This window comes from Ictidomys tridecemlineatus, chromosome 7 (genome assembly GCF_052094955.1).
Source record: "Ictidomys tridecemlineatus isolate mIctTri1 chromosome 7, mIctTri1.hap1, whole genome shotgun sequence".
NCBI classification, from domain to species: domain Eukaryota; kingdom Metazoa; phylum Chordata; class Mammalia; order Rodentia; family Sciuridae; genus Ictidomys; species Ictidomys tridecemlineatus.
Window position 1 is genome coordinate 189,434,284 of NC_135483.1, and position 21,574 is coordinate 189,455,857.

General features: G+C 46.5%; 1 protein-coding gene across 3 annotated transcripts in view; it reads right to left on the bottom strand.

Moving 5' to 3' along the window:
- Pid1 (phosphotyrosine interaction domain containing 1) overlaps positions 1–20,868 on the bottom strand; it is a 222,440-nt gene extending 201,572 nt beyond the window's left edge. The window contains exon 1 of one of the 3 annotated variants that reach the window (XM_040267967.2): positions 20,523–20,868. In XM_040267967.2, the coding sequence (XP_040123901.1) occupies positions 20,523–20,552 (30 nt within the window). In that variant the 5' untranslated portion in view covers positions 20,553–20,868. Of the gene's footprint in view, positions 1–19,267; positions 19,337–20,522 lie in introns of those variants that run through there. The other 2 variants (XM_005326455.5, XM_078018145.1) reach the window with 2 other exon arrangements.
- Positions 20,869–21,574: the final 706 nt, after the last annotated feature.

Below are 21,574 nucleotides of genomic sequence, written 5' to 3' on the forward strand. Positions count from 1 at the left end.
CCTATGTTCCCAGAACAGAAAGAGTGAGCCTTCTAGAGGTCCTGCTAGGAGACAGGTGACCAAGGTCAGCCGCAGTAGGGTGACGCTAACTCTCTCTCGGGTGACGTCCACCTGACTTCATGGGGAGGTTACTGCTTTCTCTTTCTCAATTGATAATTGGTGGGAGACACTGGAGACGGTATAAACAGCCGGTTTCACGTTAAACCCTCCCACAAGTTTGAGACTTCACCCATGATTCTTGCCTGGCTCAGTTATTACAATGATGATCCCAAAATGGTGATTTTTAAATATCACTTCTTCTTTATTGATGAACACTCTGTTATCAGGAAGGGATTTCCTCTGTTCACTAATTTACATATTTTTTTTATTTTAAAAAGTTAATCTTAGTACATATAAATAGATTCTTATTGTGTTTGATGGGATATAATCCACAACCACTGTCATTTATTTTGGAGTGTGACGTCTATTGTACCATATGTACCATATTTAGTCAATAAAAGCCAAGCTGGCTTCCATGTCTTTCTTATTTATTTATTTATTTGCAGGAAGTGGGTAGGGACTAGGGATTGAACCCATGGGCACTTAACCCCAAACCTTTTTAATTTTAATCTTGAGGTAGGGTCTTGCTAAGTTACTTAGGGCCTCACTAATTTGCTGAGGCTGGCTTTGAGCTTGCAATCCTCCTGCCACAGCCTCCCAAGCCTCTGGTATTATAGGCATGTGCCACTGTGCCCAGCCTGTGTCTTCTTAAAACTTTTTTCTTTCTGAGCACCTCCTTGCTTTCTAGAACCAAAATCTGTTTGGGAATCCATCTCTAAAATTTCTTCGCACAGGGGTTAAGAGGTAGCAATAATAAGTCACAAAATCACTCGTGTACCGAAGCACTAGGTAAATCCATACCTTCGGTGAGCCCCTTTCGCGTTTCCATCCACGTCACAAGTACCAAGCCAGGTGCATGGGGTGCCTGGTGGTGAACGAGGACCCAGCCCCAGTCCCTGGGGGCTGACAGGGTCTTGGAAGATGGAGGCCCACAAGTAATTCTACCACAGAGAAGAAGCCGAATGAGCTGAGAGGTACAACGGAGGTAGACGGAGGGAGGACGACTCACCGCACCTGCTGGGCCGGGAAGGCGCTGGCAGAAGTGAGGCAACTCCATCTGCTCTGAGAGGCAGAGTAGGCAGGGGACGGAAAGGGTTGTTTCAGACCAAGGAAACCACACTGGCAAAGGCACCACGCACCAGAACACACCCCCGGGTGGAAAATGGCCTGCCGTGCACAGAGGACAGGGAGACTCGGTGACCCTGGGCCAAAGCATCAAAGCCACTTCTCAGCGTGTGATCAAGGCACTTTACAGACACCAACCACAGAGGAGGAGGAAAGAAGTGTTTCCACCTCGTCACTGACTTTTCAGTCCCTTTGGCCTGGTTCCATTCAATCTTCTCACATCCGATGTGCAAAGGCGGCAGGAAAGGAGATGAAATGGCAAGAGATGCACGTTAAATGACATTTTCCCAAACAAGTCAACCAAACAGCAACCACCCAAACATGAAAATCACAAACTCCTGAGCACTCAGAGGCGATTTTTTTTTTATCATTAAAAAAAATGGTCTTGGCGAGTCTCAACACGTGCCATCGGGCTGGAAAACCAGGAGGCCCAGCGCTGGCTGACAGTTCCCATCAGAGAACGGCGTGGCACCAGGCCTCAGGGAGAAAGCAGAAAGGTTCCCAGGCAGATGGAGAAACTTGGGGAGTGCTGGGATATCCACACCCACCCTGACTGAGCACCCACGGCAGAGCAGAGGGTGCGTGGCCCAGCATCTTCCCCGTTTCCTGATTGAGCGTGGGGGGGGGGGGGCGGCAAAAACACACCCAGTCAAAATGGTTTGTTGCCCTAAGCAAATACAGGGCCGGGCGGCATACAGAGTTCTCATCTGAGATATCAGGACCTCCCGGACAGGACTCGGGCTGCAGGAAAGCTTTCATTTTCCTAAGGAAAAGGGAAGGGCTGTGAAGGGCCCCATTCCTCCGGGAGATTCCCATGTAACTACAATCCACTTCTTGAAGAACTGAGAGACACCTCCTGAAGCACAAGGACCTCTTCTTTCTACCCACTTCAGAACCTAATCGGGTTCCTCACCCAAAACCAAAAGGTCGGTAGACACATGTTAAAGTCAAACCTGTAGGCATTGGACACAGGGAAGCAGTGCGGCCAGTCTCAGCCACAGCCCGTGGATTTTCCACCCTGGGATGTGCATTCATGAAATCGGTAGTGTCCGGCTCTTCAAGTATCACAACTGCTTCCAAATCTAAAATGATGCTGCCCTATACAGCACACAGTGGTGCTCACTGATTGGAAATATGCATAACGCCTAAAATCCACCATGAATCAGGAATGACTCCAAAAAATATTCATTGTAATAAAGCACCCAGGATTTGCAAAGCAGCTGACATCACCGTGGCTTACGTTTTTTTCAGTCCATACCAAATGCTTACTGCATACAAGGTTAACAGATGTCTCAATGTAATTCCCTGACCCTTTTGAGTTCCAAAACCCATCGGTTAAGGCCATAAGTCAACAGAAAGACATTTCATCTGAGTCTTTTCCACTGTCTGGGTCGTACTCAGGACCCCCACGAGTGTGAGCTCTGACTCAGACATGACTTTGCCTTCTGCTGTGGCCAGCCTTAATCCAGTCTGAAATCTCGAAGGCAGGCTTCCATTCATACTTAGAATGGGAACTGTTTTCTTTAAATGTTAACACTTATGAAATTGTTATACTGCATAAATATTCCTCAAAGATGCACCAGGAAATGCTAGAGATAAAGAATATGCTCTGTCACTCTTTTCCTTATTTACAGGTGGGCATTAGCAACTCAAATCAAAAGTAGATTTCCAATTTAAGGGCCAGTGACTGAAAAGACAAAGATAAAGACCTTGTTCTTTAGCAAAAGCCAGCATCTGCTGAGGTTCAAAATAGACTCTCGGTGCCTGTAATAAGAAATCCACAATATATCTATTTCTTCAGTCCATGGATCAAAATGAATCCATTTGTCTCCATCACCTATAATCCAAGACATGAGTTTTGATGACCACCTAATGCAGAGATAATGCCCTCTTAAACATAAGCCAGAAAAAGTTAAAAAAAAAAAAAAAAAGAAAGTAAGGAAAAAAAGGGACATCATAAGAATACAGCAAGTGGATGGCAGGGTCAGGAAGGAAGGTCCTGAGGAAGGAGAGTGAGCAGGTTATGTTATGTGTATGTATGAAGATGGCATAATAAATCCCACCATTGTGTCTAATTACAATGCGCCAATAAAAATAGATTCAAAAGGTAAAAACAACAACAACAACAGGCAATGGCTGTGAAGCAACAGAGTACTTGTCCTGTTCAATTCAGCTGCGACCTCCAACCCAGGAGAGCCTAGGGCCATTGAAAAAGAAAAATGGGAGAAAGGTGAGGTAGTGGTAGCCCCTTGAAAAAGCTGCAAAATATGTCGGAAAGGCTCAGCAGTCAGCAAGGCAGTTCAAACAATTCAGGAATGGAAAGAGCGTTCTCTCTCATTGTGGGGAAAGGAGGAGGAGAGAAGCAGGAAAGGAAGAGAGGGAAAGTAAAGGAGGGCTCCAGAACTGCAGAGCAGTTCTCCCTCATGTCCAAAGTAGGGCTCCCTGTAAATGCAAATTAATTTTTATTTCCAAAAGACTGCCTCTGAGTTTTCATTGAGTGCTTGCCCTGCCCCTAGGTACCCTGCCAACCCACATGCCCTCCAGTTCAGAGCGAACACATATCTCACGGGTCAGCCCCTGTTCAGCAAAGGCATGGAATTACACGTTATGAAGAAAAACCGCCAACTCTCCCGGCCAAGGCGTAAAGGGATCAGCATCGAGCTCTGCTATTTACCATTAACACAGAGAGAGAAGGAAACGTGAAGTTACAGGGTTTTAAAACTGTGTTCCTTGTTCCCGAGACTGCCTTACTTCCAGAAAACCATCTATCAACTTTCTAAACAGATACTGGCTGCGCTCTCTACCTGAATATTTAAAATGACTCCCACCTGGGGAACACTAATTTGAATTCGCTTTGGTTGTAGGACTCTGCAGATTTGCAGATTTGCACTTTGCTCATGCGTTTTCCACAAAGCACCAAGCTCCTGCAGCACAGACCAGAAGGTGGGTGGGGAAGAAGGCAGGGTGAGCCAGCTAACTGATGCCAGATGAACTTGCCTGGGTCCAGAGAGCTTCGTGTTGAAGATTTCCTCCTTGTGTGAAATCAAAGTGGGGAAGCAGGGCCTCGGGACTGAGATCTACATTCTCTTCTCAGAAGGTCAGGACTGCCAGACATGGAGGTATTGAACTCTGTAGACTAAAGAATCTACAGTGTCCTAGAGTGAACTTATGGAGCCATTCACACTTTTATCCAAGGACTACAAGTGTTTCTCAAGAAATGAGCCCAGACAGCCTGTGACCCTGTCTTTCTTTAACTGTTTTGGCCAAAACAGCTGTTTGCATCCCTAACACCATTTCCATTCCAAGCTCAGAAACAAGAGGGATTCATTTTGTAATGTGTACCAAAATTCCTTTATTTGTTTTGGATGCAGTAAAAGCATCATTACTTAAAATGACACTCTACATTTTCAGTGCAGAGATTTGGCAGGAAGGTGAGAGTGACATCCAAGTTATAAAAACCTTAAGATTTATAGCAGATGCCAATAGCAGGGCTACACCCTGATAAACAAGGACAAAAATCTTTCTCCAAAGATGGGCCAGAACATGGGAGCTTCGGGCCAGAACTATTAATTAGGATTATCTTTGCTCAAAGTCACTTAATAAAGTAAGGATATGTGCAGAACAGAAAATAATGGTGTGCACCCTTTCTTCATCTCCCAGCACGCTTTTTACAAGGAATACATAGTCATTTGCAAGAACGTGTGTGTATCCATGTGGGTTTCCGTGTCTTTGAGAGTTTTCAAGAATGGCTCTTTCTCTTATCACCTACCTATGCCCACCTCAGGATATCAACTTTATAAAAACAACAGACTAAACGTTAATGATTCAAGGGAAAATTCTACCTGCAGGTCCATCGGAGATTTGTGGTTCCAAGCTACAGACACCAACTCTCAAAGAGATCAGCCAATTATGATTTATCTCTTTTGAGCAAATTACGCACATAACATAAGCAGGAAAAAAAATCTAAATATTGGAATGGCCCTGGATTGACAGGAGGATGGGAAGACCAAGCTCAGAAAGGAGAAGGATGGATCAGTTCCCAGAGTCTATGCAGCAGAACCATAGACAATCTTCAGAAAAGGGATTAATCAGGTTTATCAGCCCTGGCTGCCTTCATTCCCTGGGTCATCATACTCAGGATTCCAGCTCCTGGGTGGAAGTGTTTAATGAATCTAGCTGGGACAACCAGTGACCCTGTGGCTAAAAGAGAGCACGTGGACTCACAGATACCTCTCCCCTGAAACTAGATGGCAGCTTCCCATTGGAACAGGGGAAAACAGTTCCCCAAAGAAAATCAGGATGCTATTACCAGAAAATGGGAAATTAAGCTAAGTAGAAACCACCCCAGATGTCCCCTTCTACTTCTATATAAACAGACTTAGCATTCCTGTTTTTTTTTTTTCGACAAAATTGCAACTAATGCTATTACCCGAAATCTGTGCTACAATGTCCCATATAAAGAGCCACATGATATATTCCAGGAACTACTTCAAACTATGAAAAAGTTTGGGGCCCCACATGAGTTGGTATACTTTATTCTATTAGAGAACGAGGACTAAGTAATTTGCCCTGTTTCTTTTCTTACTTGGCTGCCAGGAAGCTCAGAGCTGAAAGTTTTAAACTCAGCTATAACCTTTACTATAACTTTAGGTTTTCAAACATAACAAATCTCTCCTTTCCTCATTGTTGTTTGAGGGATTTCATTTTGGTCTTGTTTTAAAACCCTATTTTTACCTTTTATTGGAAAGAACTTTAAAAGCATGTGACTTTGCCCCCTTACTAATCAAAAGCCAGCCTTTTCAGAACTACATAAGGATCTAATGTATATTTGTATTTTTTTTTTTTAGTTTGTAGATCACGTGTGCTTTCATGAAACAAGAAGATGGGTTGAGGGTGGGAGGCGTAGTGCATTGTTATGCTCAAGCCACTGTGTGACTTGAGTCCAGGTACTTGGCATGCTAAAAATAGAATCTGTAGCTGCAGGAAATGGGCAGTGGGAGCCCCAGTGAAACACCAGAGCAGATCTGCTCCCAGGGGGACCAGGAAAAGTCTGCAAATTGCTTTTGAGGTTCTTTTTTTGTGGGGGAGGTGGAAACGGGGATTCTCTAAACAAGGTAGTGCTGCCACCATCTCCAACATCCTCCGGTTGGGTTCTCCGAAGCAGCATTTCTACGGTTCTTCACAGGCTGACAATCTATGAGGAAAATGTTGAAATTAAAAACTCTCCTCCACCCTTCCCATTACCCCGTTTTTGGAAGCAATCTATTCCAATGTTTGGCAGTATAAATGCCCCAACTGAGCCAATACCATAACAATGAGAAGCGCTGGCTGCCTGGCGTGGGGGATGCAGGAAGGAGTGGTCTGCATTCACTTAAAAGCAGAAGAAGCCACCCACTTCTGCAGAAGCCCTCTCATGTGCTCTGGATTAGAAACAGGACAGGCAACAACACTTGTAGTTCCTGTGCCTCTGCATGCCCGGGGGAGAAGAGCCAACCACGTCTTCCCCAAAGAGAGAAGAGAGGAGCTGCCTGCATGGACCTCAAGGTCAGCCACCAGAGAGCAATAAATGATGCTGCACAAATAAACTCCGCTACAAAACCGTTCATCACCTCGGCCTTTAGGAACCGGGAATCAAGGATCTCATGCTGACTCCAACAGGAAAGAGTTGAAGATTCAGTTCTGTGTCAAAGAGTGTCAGCTATGACTGACACCTGGGACAAGCTGGGGCCGTGCTCTTCCCATTCAAGGGCAGCAGCGGCAGATGCTTGGTGGTCCCTCTGTGAAGATACAGGCCCTCTGTGGTCTGACCTGCCCATTTTTAAAAAAGAATCAGAAAGTCCAGCTTTCCTTATAAGTTCTTCTAATTTTTAAATCCTGGAAACTAATTTGTAAAGTTTTTATATCCACTGCAGGAGCCAAAGGAAACATTCCTGCGAGCTGGAGCCAAGCCTCAGCCCCATGGTTGGTGGACTTAGAGGAGCTAAAGTTCTACACTGACGTGCCCTGGGCTGTGGAACGCGCCTTCATTAAGTGGCCAGGACCATCTTCTCTCCCCAACTGCAAACCCATGGGCACCAGCACCCTAAAGGCTATGAGAAGTCCTGCACCAGGTAACCAGACCTACAGGGCTTCCCTAGAGCCTCCCAGACTATTTGGAGGCAGGTCTCCCACTAGCAACTCGATGAACTCACGCTTCATGGAACCCACTGTGGGAAATGCCAAGCTTGTATTTTCTACTTGGCTCTAAAGTTCAATGTTTCTATCCCCCGATGACCCTCAGATCTGAAATGGGGGAAGGCATTGGTATCCACCAACTCCCTGTGGTCTGCCAGTTACCATGCTAAGTTCTTATACTTCAGCATTCACAACCATTGTCTTCATTTTTCAACTTGAGAAAATGCACATACAAAACACAAAACAGAGGCCCTGACTTAACCCTGGAGTAAAGCGGCCATGGGTGCCTGATTAAAAGCCCCACCATCTCTCCACTGTCCGTAGTCTGTCCAGGTCCCTGGTGGCCTGACCTGTAATCTAAAGAAATATTCTCATCATCTCCCATTTGCCCCAAACTGCCCGCCCTGTGTCTTTGGGTCTGCATAGATCAATCTCCAATTTCCAGTCTCCTCATCTGCAGGCAGCGTTGCTCCAAAAGGGTCAGATACTCCACAAAGCCTTCACCACCTGAGCAGGTGTGGGCATGTGATGAATGAATATATTTTTCTGCACATCAAGCGTGACAGTCATCTTTATGGAGCCAGGAAGGTGCCAGAGACAGCACTAAGTGTTGGTGTGATGCCCTCCACTCTCCCCTTCTTCCTCTCTGAGTGTGTGCATATTCTCGACCCCACTCCCACAACTTCCCAGTGTTCCCTCTTCCTGGATTTCTTGCCCCTCTGCTGTGTCTGCCCTCAACCTATTTCATCTCTTTCCTTCACCTGTAAAGCAAATAGTTAGGAGCCAAAGTCTAGTGTTTTACTTGCCATTTCTAGGGCTACCACACATCTCGTTGTGTGCCTGTTATTTATTAACACTGCTGCCATCACATGAACAGGGCCCCAGACCGGACACGGTGTCACATGGTCCCTTCACATATTCATCAAACAGGCTTTCATTCATTGGTGTTGAGTCAAATGCTTCAAATTTTCCTTCTTGAGGGGAAAAAAAAAAAACACTTTTAAACAAATAGATAAGTCATTTTTGTGGATGCTTTTCACTAAGCGTCAACAGCCATTGGATAAGTTGTTCCATCCAGTCTACATTTTTAGTTGTCAAAGGAAAAGGAACTGTTCCGTAAGGAACCCAGAGCCTACATCTGCTAGGCACATTACTTTAATTCACAAAGGAATCAAGAGTCACCGATGGTTAGACAGATGTCTTCCCTATGTGTCTCTGTCAGGGAAGGGAGAATAGCTAGAAGGGATCCAGCCAGCCAGCCACAGGGGCCACAATCCTGGAGTCACCCCTTCAACAGCAGTGTCTCCAGAGTCTCCTGGGCACTGGGATAGAGAGCTTCAAAGGTCCCCGCGGACAGCGCAGCTGGAAAAACAACAGAATGGGAAACGCACAGACTGGGAGCCAGGATGAGAACGAGGGCCGTGGAGAATGAGCCAGGATCAAGGCCCCACCACACACTTCCCGCCTTTGCCTGGATTTCTTTTCTTGTTCAACCAACTAATTTTCCTATAAAATACTTAGGCAAACAGGGAGAGATGAAAAAATGTCATTTCTGGAACTCAATGAAAAAGGGTTTTAAACAGAGAGAAAAGAACTACCAGAACAATTTCCGAGTTCATTATGTACATTCTAGGTTACAATTTTAATTTCTAAAATAAAAAAATTATAATTTTAATTATGAGTTAAAGGGAAATGAAAGCTACAGCGAACCCACAGGATTTAGGGCATCCTGAGAACGCACTGCTACTTCTTTCAACTTCTAGCTCTGGGCCTGATGTATAATATTCCACACTCGTGTCTTCAAAATGCTTCATATAGGTACAGAGGACACATTGTCAATTGCACCATTTAATACATTTTGACATATGTGTAAACCGGGAAACCATCACCGTAATGGAGACATTGATCCTATCTATCACTCCCAAACCTTCCTCAAACCCCCGTGTAGTCCTTCCTCCCGGCCATCCTTGGACAACTACTAACCTGCGTCAGTCACTTCACCTTCCCACCAATAGCAAGAGCACCCGGTTCCTCCTTGACTTCCGTGATTCCAGTAGTTTTGCAAAGTAACATTTCATTGCAGTCTTTATGACTAATGACATTGAACATCTTCTCATGTGCATATCGGTGGCCCTATTCTTTATCTTATTATCCATATATTTTTTTTTGTTCAAACCATTATGCCATCTTTTAAAAAACTGGCATGTGTATCTCATTATTGAGTTTCAACAGTTTCTTCTTTGCTATGTATGTGATATGCCAATATTTTCTCCATGCCTAGATCATGTCTTTTCATTCTCTTAAGAATATTTTTAAAGAGCACAGGTTTTCATTGTGATACAATTCGATGTTTTGTTCATTGATTGTGTTTCTGTCATTGCTTTAAGAAATCTCTGCCCAACTCAAAGAGGCTCTTGGATGCCATGGGTTGTTCATTAGCGTGATGGTAGTGATGCTTGGACAGATGTGCACAAGTCACAATGGTAGTCTGCTGTTTTATCTAAGAGTTTTGTTAAATTCATGACTATGATCAACTTATTTTTCTTTATTATTATTATTATTATTATGTTTTTGGTAGCAGGGATTGAATTCAGGAGCACTCCACCAAGTAGCCACATCCCCAGCCCTATTTTGTATTTTATTTAGAGACAGGGTCTCACTGAGTTGCTTAGCGCCTTGCCATTGCTGAGGCTGGCTTTGAACTTTCGGTCCTCCTGTCTCAGCTTCCCAAGTCACTGGGATTACAGGCATGCACCACCGTACTCGGCCTATGATCAACTTTTGATTCACCTTGATGTATAGTATGAGGTATGGATGCATGTACATGGAACATAATCCCTCAACGTACTAAGAGTTGAGTCCCAATAAACTCATCATAAGCTGAAAGCATCTGAAGTCAGTGATGCATTCAATGCACATATCAAACTTCATGGCTTAGCCCAGCCTGCCTAAAGCAATCTCTGAACACTAACATTAGCCTATTGGTTGGGCACAATCGTCCAACACAATGCCTATTTTACAATAAAGTATTAAATATTCCATGCAATTTACTTAATACTGAAAGTGAAAAACAGAGCAGCCCTATGGATGTGCTCTGGCACGATTGTAGCATTGACAAACCATAAGTCAAACCAGTGCTCACTGGGGACCATCTGTATTTGGATCTGTCCTAGATGCTATGGCTTTTGTTTTGCATGTTGATAGCCAATTGTTCCAGCGCCATTTGTTGAAAACACTATTATCTTTTCTCTAGTTGCTCTGGTCTGAACAAATCCGTGTGTGAAAATTCTAACCCCCAGCATGAGAGTATTAGGAAGTGAAGCCTTTGTGGGGGCAACTAGGCCCTGGGGGTGGATGGAATTAGTGCCCTAAAACAGGCCCAAGGAAGCTTGTCCACCCCCTCCTCCACATGAGGACACAGCAAGGAAGTGCCATCTCTTTGCACCAGGAAACAGGTCCTTACTAGACAATGAATCTTCCAGGACCACGGTCTTAGACTTCTAGACTTCTCTAATATTATAAGAAACACATTTCTGCCATTTATAAGCCACCAGTCTAGGGAATTTTTGTTGTAGCATCTCAAGCAAACTAAGACATGGGTCCACTCTCTTCTTTGTTCCTTTGTCAAATGACATGAATTTCGGATCAACATGCAGAGCTGTCTATAAAGGCCTTCCTTGACAGCTGCTGCTCAATTTGAGACCACAGACACTCTTTGACTCAGCCATTCCGATTTGACAGTTCAGACATAAAGAAACACAGGCACAAGCACATGAGGGTATGCACAAATCCTTATAGCACACAGTTTACAGGGGAAAGGTAAAAGAGCAAGGGACTGAACTTAAACACCCCCTCACAGGGAAATGAAGGCCTGAGTTGCAGCTGGGCTCTACCACAAACTTCTCCATAAGCTCCAAGAGCAACAGGCTGGAGCTGCATGGATTGATCATAAAAGGCTCCAAGGAAATGCTGTGAAGTGGGGATGGGGGCTACAGAACCCAAATACATGAGAAAAACCTAAACATGCATTTATAGATCTGTATATGTTTGCAAAAGTCTAGGGAAAATAACCACTGACCAGATCATACAAATTTCTTCAGAGGTAGAACTGGGAATGGGCTAAGTTAATAACTTCTTTACATACTTTTGAACTATCTGATTTCTTCTCCTAAAAAGGTATATATATATATTTTACTTTAAATCCTCGGCACACGGTAGATGTAGCAATCCTTTTCACATCTGTACAACGACTTGAATGGAATTCTCATTGCCCCCTTTTTTTCCCCCTGATGGTTGGCCAAGTGGGAAGAAATGGATTGCTGCATGGCAGAAACCCAATTCTACACTAAAGTGTTATGGGTTCCATTGGGTCCCTACCCCCACTCCCCGCACCTCCCCCACAAAGTGTCATGTCGGAATCCTAGCCCCTAGGACCTCCGAATGGGACCCTGTTTGGAAATGGGGCAGTTGTATGTGTGACCAGTAAAGATGAGGCCACGCTGGAGCAAAGCAGGCCACTGAGCCCACAGGAATGACTGACGCACTTGTAAGAGGAAGGTTTGGACAACACACCCGCAGGGAGATCATCGTGGGACAACCGAGCCGATGCCACCGGAAGCCGAGGGATGTGGAACACCCCGGCCCACCAGCAGACGCTGGGACAGAGGCTGGAACAGATTCTCCCTCACAGTCCAGAAGGCACCAGTGCTGCTGGAGGGCTCCAGAGCTGTAGATGACACACCTAGTCTGTGGCACGTCATTGGGGCAGCCTTAGACAACGAGTACACCAGGCTACCAAGAATTCAAGTCAGCCACCACCCAGCCCACGGCCCGTTCCTAGGGGACCACAGAAGATGGGGACATAGACCGCAGTTGCTGCTCCCCACCAGGATGACACTCACAGTAGAGGAATGGCTGGCCCGTCCCGCTGTACAGTGGGTGGTAGGATCTGTCACTCACAAAGAAACTGTGGATGGATCGAGTCTCGAGGGAGAGTGACAGTTATGGAGCCCTTTTCTCCTGGCAACTCTGCACCCCACCTGGGCACCCAGGCCCACAGGCAATCCACCCTGGCCACTGGGAGCAGAGCAGGCACTCAGGAGGCAGCATGACTTTGCTGCATGCCGGGCAGCTCAGCAGAGCAGAAACTGTCTCATGGGAGTCCAAAATCAAGATGCCAGAAGCACCACACCCCATCCAGGGGCTCTAGGGAAGAACACTTCCCACACTCTTCCAGCCCTGGGTGGGGGCCACAATCCCTGGCACTCCTTGGCTTGTGGCAGCCTCTCTCCATGCTCTGCCTCCATCCTCAGGTGGCCTCCTACACATGACCTCACTTGACCTGACTGCATCTACACAGGCCTTATTTCTAAATAAGTTATAGTCACGGCACCAGGGATTGAGACTTCAATTCATCTTTTGAGGGGACACAGTTCAACCCATAGCAATGAGTAAAATACGGAGACCTAACCTGGTTAGAACCCTTAGTAGCAACGTCAAAGGTACCAAAAATTAGAAGTCCCCACTAGTGTACTATACAGGCTTAAGCAAATTTTTCAACCTGAACTGTTATTAGAAGGTAAATTCAGCAGCCACTTAATGAACCAAGTCCCTTCCATCTTATCCAAGCCTCCTGGCAGATTGCCTCTTGGCCTTATCATCTGTGGCTTCAGAATCACTACGTGGCTGTTGCAATGGCAGACATCACAGCTTCGCTCACAACAGAAGGAAAAAGAAAGGGGGGTATGGAAGGCTCTTTCCTCAAGAAGCTTCACTTGAAGTGAAGCCATCCCTCATAGGTACTCTCCTGGATGCCAACATTTAAAAACGTTCCTGGCAGACCCGAGACCAACTATGATGAGATGGTCATGGCCAGGCTGGACCACTCTCCCAGACACTAGGGCCTGGCCATCCTTGCCCTGATCAAGTTAGAGCTCCGTTAGCAGAGAAAAAAGTTAGTTCACAGACTCAAGTGAAAGTTACCCACAGCCATGAGTTAGAGAGACCTAACCTGGATCGAACCTGAATTCTCCTGGCATCCATTACGTCATCCATAAATGGGGGGGGGGGAACCTGTCCTTTAGAAACGTCTCAAGAATAAAGGGCTCTGCGTGCACGATCCAGGAGGCTGCCGAGGATTGTGGCCCCTGCAGCCAGCGAGCTGGACGAGAACCCCAGCTCTGCTGGGAGGACAGATAAGAGCCAGGGATATAGTAAGTGTTTAGTAAAAGCTGGATGCTCTTGCTATTTTCCCTAAGAGTACTGCTAGTTCCACAATGTGAGTCTTGAGGAACATAGATAATATTTCTTGATTTTCTCCATAGAAAGGGAACCTGGCGGGAAAGGAAAGGTAAAGATGACACGAAAGCCACTGGCAAATGCCAGCTCCCCTGGCAGCATCGCTGGGCCATGAGGCAAGGCTGGCCCAGGACCTTGGCTCTGACAGCGCTTCCTCTGCTGGCCCTCTGGGCACCAACATGCCTGGGAATACCCATCCACTATGTGACCTTCCGACTGTCCCTGAGTGGCAGCAGCTCTGTGTTTAGTGGCTTTTAGAATGACTTAACCAACTCAAAATATCTTTTGGAGCAGTGGACTCTCAATGGCAGGATACACGTGGGACTTGCTAATGGTCACCTTCAGCGTGACATCCGCTATGTACAAAAGGGAAGGCTTCTTCCCAACCTGGGATCATTACCTGGCAGAAACTAAGTAAGTGTCAGAGGTCACCACAGACACCCACTCAGGAGAGCCACAGCTAGGCCCCTCCAAAACAAGGACCCAAGCGGTCAGACCACAGGATGGACAGCTGCCCAAGCCCAGGGCCCCCTCGCAACCCCCTTTGTGCTTATGAGACTGACAAAACTAAACTTCCAATCATAAAGGTCATGACAGTCGGGGGACCACAACTTCCTGTAACTCAAGAGGAAGGTGGGGTGTGGGACAAGCACAGGTCCTGTTCCTAAAGTGACCAGCCCTGACAGGTGTGCCCCTATTTATTGAGCACTTACTGTATACCAAAATCTCTGCAAAGTAGATGTCTCCATTTTATAGACAGGGAGAGCAAAACTCAGAGAAGTTAAAAAACGATGCTGAAACATTGCAAATAAGCAATTGAGTTAAAATTATTTATAGAAAGGCAGTTCTGTTTTTTTCATTGATTTTTTTTTTTTAACCAAGTGACTCTTGACTCAGGAAAAAAACTGGCTAACAAGGTCATTGCCAGAATGACCCTGATGCAAGTAAGATCTTAGTTGAAACATATGGGGAGGAGAAGTCCTGGGCCATCAGGAATGGAAAAGAGGACTTCTGCCCCATGAGGGACCTACGTGGCATCAGCACCAAGTGGAAGAGCTCACTGTGACACTGGGAGTCCTGGAATATGCCCAAAGCACAAAGCGGGTCTCCTCCTGTTCCTTGACACCATCCTTCCCGTCTGTGGCTGAGGGGTGGAATCTGGCCAATATACTGTGATTCCTTACCACTAATTTTGATCAACTGGGATCAAGATTTGTTTTTTTAACATAACTGATAGGAAAGCACTTTCACTCGACTTTACAGAAGTCTTTGGACAAACATCTCAACTATGTCTTCTCGCTCTACTCATATAGAGCTCCCGTTTAGATCAGTGCCCATGGGGACAGAACAGCACACTGCAGCCATTGAGCATTTCTGGGCTGGTTTTATTTGCTGACCACTAACAAGCCCCTGGACTGCTGCTATTCATGGAGTAAAAGACTCCCCTGGAAGGCAGCCTGACCCCCAGGAGCTGCAGGGCTGTGAGGGGCTGACTCTTCCAGAGTCTTCCAGGGCTGATTTTCAGGACAGAATGGAGTCAGTGTGCAGAGAAGGGAGGAGAGAGATAATCTGGAACATCAAACAAAATGCAAAAGTTGCCTAACACTCCAAGATAACCCAGTGCAGTCAACATGAAAGAACCATTAGGCAATGGGTAACCAAGGGGCAGAGTTTTCCCAGCGCTTGCACTTTGCAAATTATTTGTTAGAGATTTTGCTGATGAACTTGGAGAAAGAGTCAATGACATAAGACAGCATTTTACTTCTGAGAGAGACTAAGGCTCCCCATCAATGAAACCCCAACTTTTCTTCCTCTCATTTTTTTACAGTGTTGCTTCTTCGTCTTCTTTTATTATTATTATTATTATTATTATTATTATTATTATTATTATTATTACATTATAGTGGTACCTAATGGTAGGATTTGTTGTTACATATTATTCATGTACACCATAGAACAATATAACTTGACTAAGTTATATTGTTTTTCTTTATGAACAATAAGGACCGGTGCTTCATGCTTACCTGCAACTATATGGGATGAAAAGGAAAGCAAATCTAAACAGATTTGGCCAAACACCTGTGCCTGGGTAAGAGAAGGGCTTGCTGCTTTCTAAGCAGCTGCTCTGGAACATTCCTATCGTCTCTCCTTCCCCACGCTTTGTCTAAAATTGGGATGACCACATATGTGATCCAGCTTGATTAGCAGCTTCCAAGATCTCCATTCTGGATAAATGGCTGTATGCTTCAGCTGAAGAGAGTTTCAAAGGCACCTGGGAATTTCAGCCTAAGTATGATACAGAGGTTTATTTCTCCCAAAGATCTGGGACACCAAACACAGGGGAGCCTTTGCCCAACACAGGCAACTGCACCGCTTCAGCAGGAATATGAGAGTAGCCTCTTGGAGCCAGCAAATCAGCTATTGCGCTAATTCCGTTGGTTCATGGCACCAGCGGGAACACGTGTACAGCATTGCACAATGTCTCTCGACCTTCTGCACCACAGTGAAGTGGAGGGAAAGAAGGCCTAGAGCCAGACCACCTGGGTCAAACCCTGGCTCAGTTCTTTTCTGGCGGCCTGAGCCCACGCAAATCATTTCAACTCTCTGGCCTCCAGTTTCTTTATCTAAGAAATGGGGGTAAGAATGGTTATGGGGGATAAATGAGCTCAGTAATTCAAATAAATTCAACACAGTGCCACACACACAGAGCACACTCCATAAAGGCCAGCCGTTCTCTTCCTGTCCTTGCTGGGAGTCCCTGCTGTCAATTTGGTCTGCCTGGAAAAGTATCAGATTGGCCAACATTCTCCCTCTGCCTGATGAGCCAGGTCTAATGGGCTGCAGCTGATGTGTTGGAGGGTTCTTCAGTGTCACTTCTCAGGGGAAAAGTGAAACCGGCGTCATCATAGAGAAATACATCTAGAATAATCCACGCTCCAAATCAAGGCAGAGCAAGAGCAAGACCATCCTGGGGAAAGAAGTCCTCTTACCTTCTAACTCCTCCAACAATATTTAGTTCAGAACTTCAACCTTCTTTATCAGCCCAAAGTTAAACCAAAAGAAAGGTCTTTAGGATGTGGTTTTCCTCCTGCACTCCCTCATCTCACCCTCTTTTGGAGATGCCTGTGCACAGGCCTTGACCAAAATAAAAGTGAAGAAGGATGGGTGAGGACAGCATGGCCCCGGTGGGAAGCCAATATCCAGCCTCAGGCATGAAAAGTTACACATTCTGCCATGGAAAACCCGAATCTCAGGAAAGACAGGCAAACGATTGCACTGGAGCCTTTATTAAACACCCCGAGGAAAGACAGTTTCATAGACTCCATGGTTAGAATTTGCTAGAATTTAAATTTATTTCTGATAAATTCTGTCGTCGTTAAATAACGACGACACGAAGGAAGTATGGCCTCCTTTTGTCTGGAACTCAGTCTTGTCTCATCTTTCTCCTGCTTGTCTCCTTTCCTGTCCTCCATAAAAAGCATCTAGTAGCTCACTGAAGACATTTTCTCTGGAGAAATACATGATCCTTATGGCAAAGTCCGCCCACATTTGGCACAGACGGGTTTGCTACTTTGAAGGGATCCACCCAGCACAACAATTAAGCCAATCAGGAATCCAATGAAAAATTTCAAATATCAAGGTCAGAAGTAATCTGGTCTCTTATTTTAAAAAAGCGATAATGAGCCTTTTTCTACTGAGAAGTCCACTTTACTTGCCTGAAAAGAGCTCTTTTCAAATCTGCTTCTTTAAAAATTTATAACCCTACCGAGTCCCTGCAAGGAAAAAAAAAAAAGTTCACTGTGCAGAGAAGGTGAAAAGGGAAAATTTCATATTTACATTTTTAAAAATTGGGGCGGTATTTTAAATCTTCACATTCCTTTTGATCCTATTATATGTTTAATGGCAGAAGCTCCCGGCCAGGGCTCGAGTGGGATGCGACACAAGTTTTAACATTCAAGGGAGCAGATGAAGTTGCCGCAGTCCCTGTGACTGAATGAGCAATCACCCAGCTCAGCCCTGCTCAGGGCAACAGGTCCCTTCGCCTCTACTGGATTTGGGACAAAGACCTAAACCTCATATCAGAAAATATCAGCCTCATTTTTTTTCTTGGCCATCAAGTGGTCAATGATAATGATAATCAAATCTGATCAGAGATACCCTCTCCTGGGCCCGGGAACCAATTGCCACATTCAAAAGCCAATTAGTTAAAAGGTGACTCTCTAGGCAAAGCCATGCCACACTCTCATGGAGCCTTCGAATCAGCATCGCCCCACAGGAACTAGCAAAATCAACTAGAAAGGATGTTGGTTCTTTTTTTCTCTCACCTTTTTTGATTTCTAGGTATTTATACAATCCATTGATTTCTTGATCCCATTTGGAAGCTCTGGAAAGGCTTCCTTGAAGCATTTTCTTCATTGCAGCTTGTCTCAGTTATAACGTTTGTATTAAAAATTAATGAGAAAAAAATGAATGAGGTTGCATGAGAGGAGGGGAGAGGGTGGGTCTGATACCGGGGAGGGGCTCCCATCTATTTTCCCATTCAACGCCGTTTCTAATGTGTGTCCTTGGCCTGGCATCTGGACTTGGTAAAGCATCCTACTCACTGAGGAATCGGAAGCAACCGTTTCTATATGATCATGCCTGAGGGCGAAGGGGAAGGAAAAAAATCCCAGACAGGAAACAGAGACCATGACAAAGACAACCACAAAGAATGTAAATAAAATACTATTACAAGCAGCTCACTCGCCACCTCACTGTCACGGCTCCCTCCCCGAGAAGCAAAAAGGAAAAACATACAGGTCTACAGATTCTGTGTTTTTAAGAAGAGTCCAGTGGCTGTTTGGAAGAAGCCATGAGTGTGAAGATTTTTCCCAGCGGGCTCACTTGGATAACCTCAAGCCTTGAGATGTATTTTTTTAAAAAAGAAACGGCTAGAGACTAGATCGGAAAATGCCTCCCGACAGTGACTGGATCTTCGTGATAAGCCCTGTTTACCAGAGTTTTTGAAAAACCTAAAACCATGCTCTTTCCACATGGCACCCTGGAATAAAACAAACTCACTGCAAACGCAACTGCAAAAAACCCAGACTCAGGCCAAACGCACGTGTGCACATTTCACAGAAGAGCAGGGAAACATTTCAGTCAGGGAAAGATCTCCACGGGGGACTCCAGCCAGAGCTGGTGCCTGCCAAGAGTCACGTGCTCCAGAGCTGACAGGACTCTCTAAGTGAAACAAGGCAGTAGGAATCACTTCAAGAGATGAAAATCTACAAACTCTTCAGAGGCACAGATCAGCAGGCCATAAATACCACCTCCAGGAACTGTGACCACATCTCTGTAAGGACTTCCAAAAGCTACTCTCTGCTCTTGGATGGGAGTCACCACCTCCCATCAATCATTTTGCTTCTTTGAAATCAAAATCATGCCTTGTTCTAAAGGAGGAATTCAAATGCACCACTGACATCTGGTGCCGCTGCCAAAATACATTTACATCACCTTGTGCCAATTATAACTGGGCTCACTGCTGAGGTTCACCTAATAAGACAGGGGTGTCAGGAACCTGGTCACCTACCTCTTCATCTTCAAAGCCAGCAGCAGGTTTTCTTGCTTATTCTGTCTGAGACCCCAAGAAACTGGTCTTGGGGCTTTGCTAAAGTGAACACACTCCCCAAAAAATCATGGCCAGGGAGACTTGGAATGGAGCTGTGGGGCATCTGTTTCTGCTAAATGCAATGCCCTCTGCAGGTTAATCCTTGGTATGAGGACTAACAGGCAAAAGTTGGCCTGCCCAGCGTCTGAGGGACTGACTGTCTCTTTGAGGCTTGGAATGTTCATTGAGGAAATCGCCCAAGCCAGCCAGGACTCCTGGCCTCTCTGTCCTAAGTCTTCAGAGATGCTCAGCCTCCAGTGGTGCTATATTTTACCACTTAAACACTTCTTCAAAGTTTACTACAAAACAATATGGCTCTGAGCCTGCCAAAAGTTTAACTGCAGGATTCAGTGGAGAGTAGCTGTCTCCCCCCACCCCCACCCCCAGAGAATATCTGTGGGCAAAAGTCAGTCATCGAAGGCAGTCATCGAACTTTGCAGACAGGGCCATCCCAAGACCCAAAGTGTCACTGAAGGAGTATCACTGGGAAAAATGTCCCTCTTTCTGATTTGAACCCGCTCTTCAACTCCCTAGCTTCAGAAGAATGCAAATCACAGGCAGTATGGCATTTCAGGACCAAGCTATGAAAAACTTTTGATGGGATAACAGGGGACTTAACTATTCCTGCCTGAACTTAAACTTCTGACTTTCAAATATCTGGAGGAGCTTGGATTCAGGGAGAGATGAAGGAAGAGAGCCAATGAATAAGGGGAAAATAAAATAAGTAGCATACCATGACCAAGCCAAACCAAGCTTGACATATCCAAATTATATTGGCAAATGGATGCTTTCACAAATCATTTGTTCTGTCTTTCCTAGAGACAAAAAGGAAAAAAAAATCTGGATTCAAATAATCCTAATCCCAGACCAGTAAATTGTGTCAGTGGAATGCAATCTAAAATTGCTGCTCAGAAAACCCAACATTATTTATACCAACTCGCACACAAACACCCCCAAGCCAAAAGTTGTAACGCTCCAAGCAGTGTGGTCCTCGGTTTCATCACCCCCTTACCCTCGCAGGGTACCCGGCTCTGGGTGAAGCCAACAGCATCCAGTTCCCATGGATGCTTCCTACAGGGCAAATCCCCAGCAAGTGGGCAGCAGCACCACCAACTGGGTTCCTCCAGCCGGTCACCTCCTCCTCCAGGCTGGCCCCCGGCCTCCCGGGTCTCCTTACCTGCAGGCGCTCGGTGGCCGGCTGCCACATCTTCCAGCCGTGGGGTTTGACGGAGGAGAGGCTGGCGAGACTCTGTGGATCGCGCCGGGGGGTGAGGGGCTGCAGTCCCGCTTTCACATCTGGGGTCAGTGTCGGCGGGATGTGCGTCCTGGCACTGGCCACCGCTGCGGGGTGGGCGCAGAGGGCTGCGAGCTGGAGGAGGCGGCGCGGCGCTGTGCTGCCGGCAACTTGTGGGCTCGGCCGCGCGCCGGCTGTCCTGGCGCAGCTGCGAGAGGAGAGGATTGCGCAGCTCCGCCCGGGCCCGCGAGCGCACGGCGGCGGCGGCGGCGGCCGCTCCCTCCTCCCCCCGCCGCCGCCGCCGCCGCCGCCGCCCGGACCTGCGCGCTCTGAGCATGCCCGGGGCGGGCGCCCGGGGCCCACGGTGGGGGGGGTCGGGGGCACAGACCCAGCGGTCCCGGGACCCTGGCAAGGCACGAATGCCGAGGCCGGAACAGGGGAAGCCCCAGTAGCATAGGATCTGGAAAGGGGGACAGCCTGGCTGGGAGAAAGGGCCTGGGGACTGTGGGGGGAGGTGGCTTCTTATAAAAGGCAGGCATCGTCCTGGGGGTCCCAGGCTTCCATTCAGCCGGGATCTCAGAAGCGCTGGTGACGTGCCTGGCACTGTGCTGGAGAGAGACTTCCATTCATTCTTCCCTTTCGACTTAAATGGGCACCTATTATGCTCCTGCCCTTGTGTTGGGTTCAGAGAATCCAGTGGGGCAGAATATGAGAACGTGTTCCTGCTCTCCTGAGCTTGCATTCTAGGTGGAGGAGATAGTCATGATGGAGAAAACACATGAACAAGCCGTTGCTATATCCAGTGGTGATAAATGTCAGGAAGAAAATATAACAGGGTGGATGTCCTAAGAAGGGAAGAGTAGAGCTTCTGAGATCAGGGCCCTGGGGAATGCCCGTTGTGAGATGTGGAAGAGGGGAGGGGTCTGCATGGTGAGGGGTGAGAAGAAGGGTGGCACAAGCCCCATCAGCCACAGGACTCCTGAGATCTACCAGGT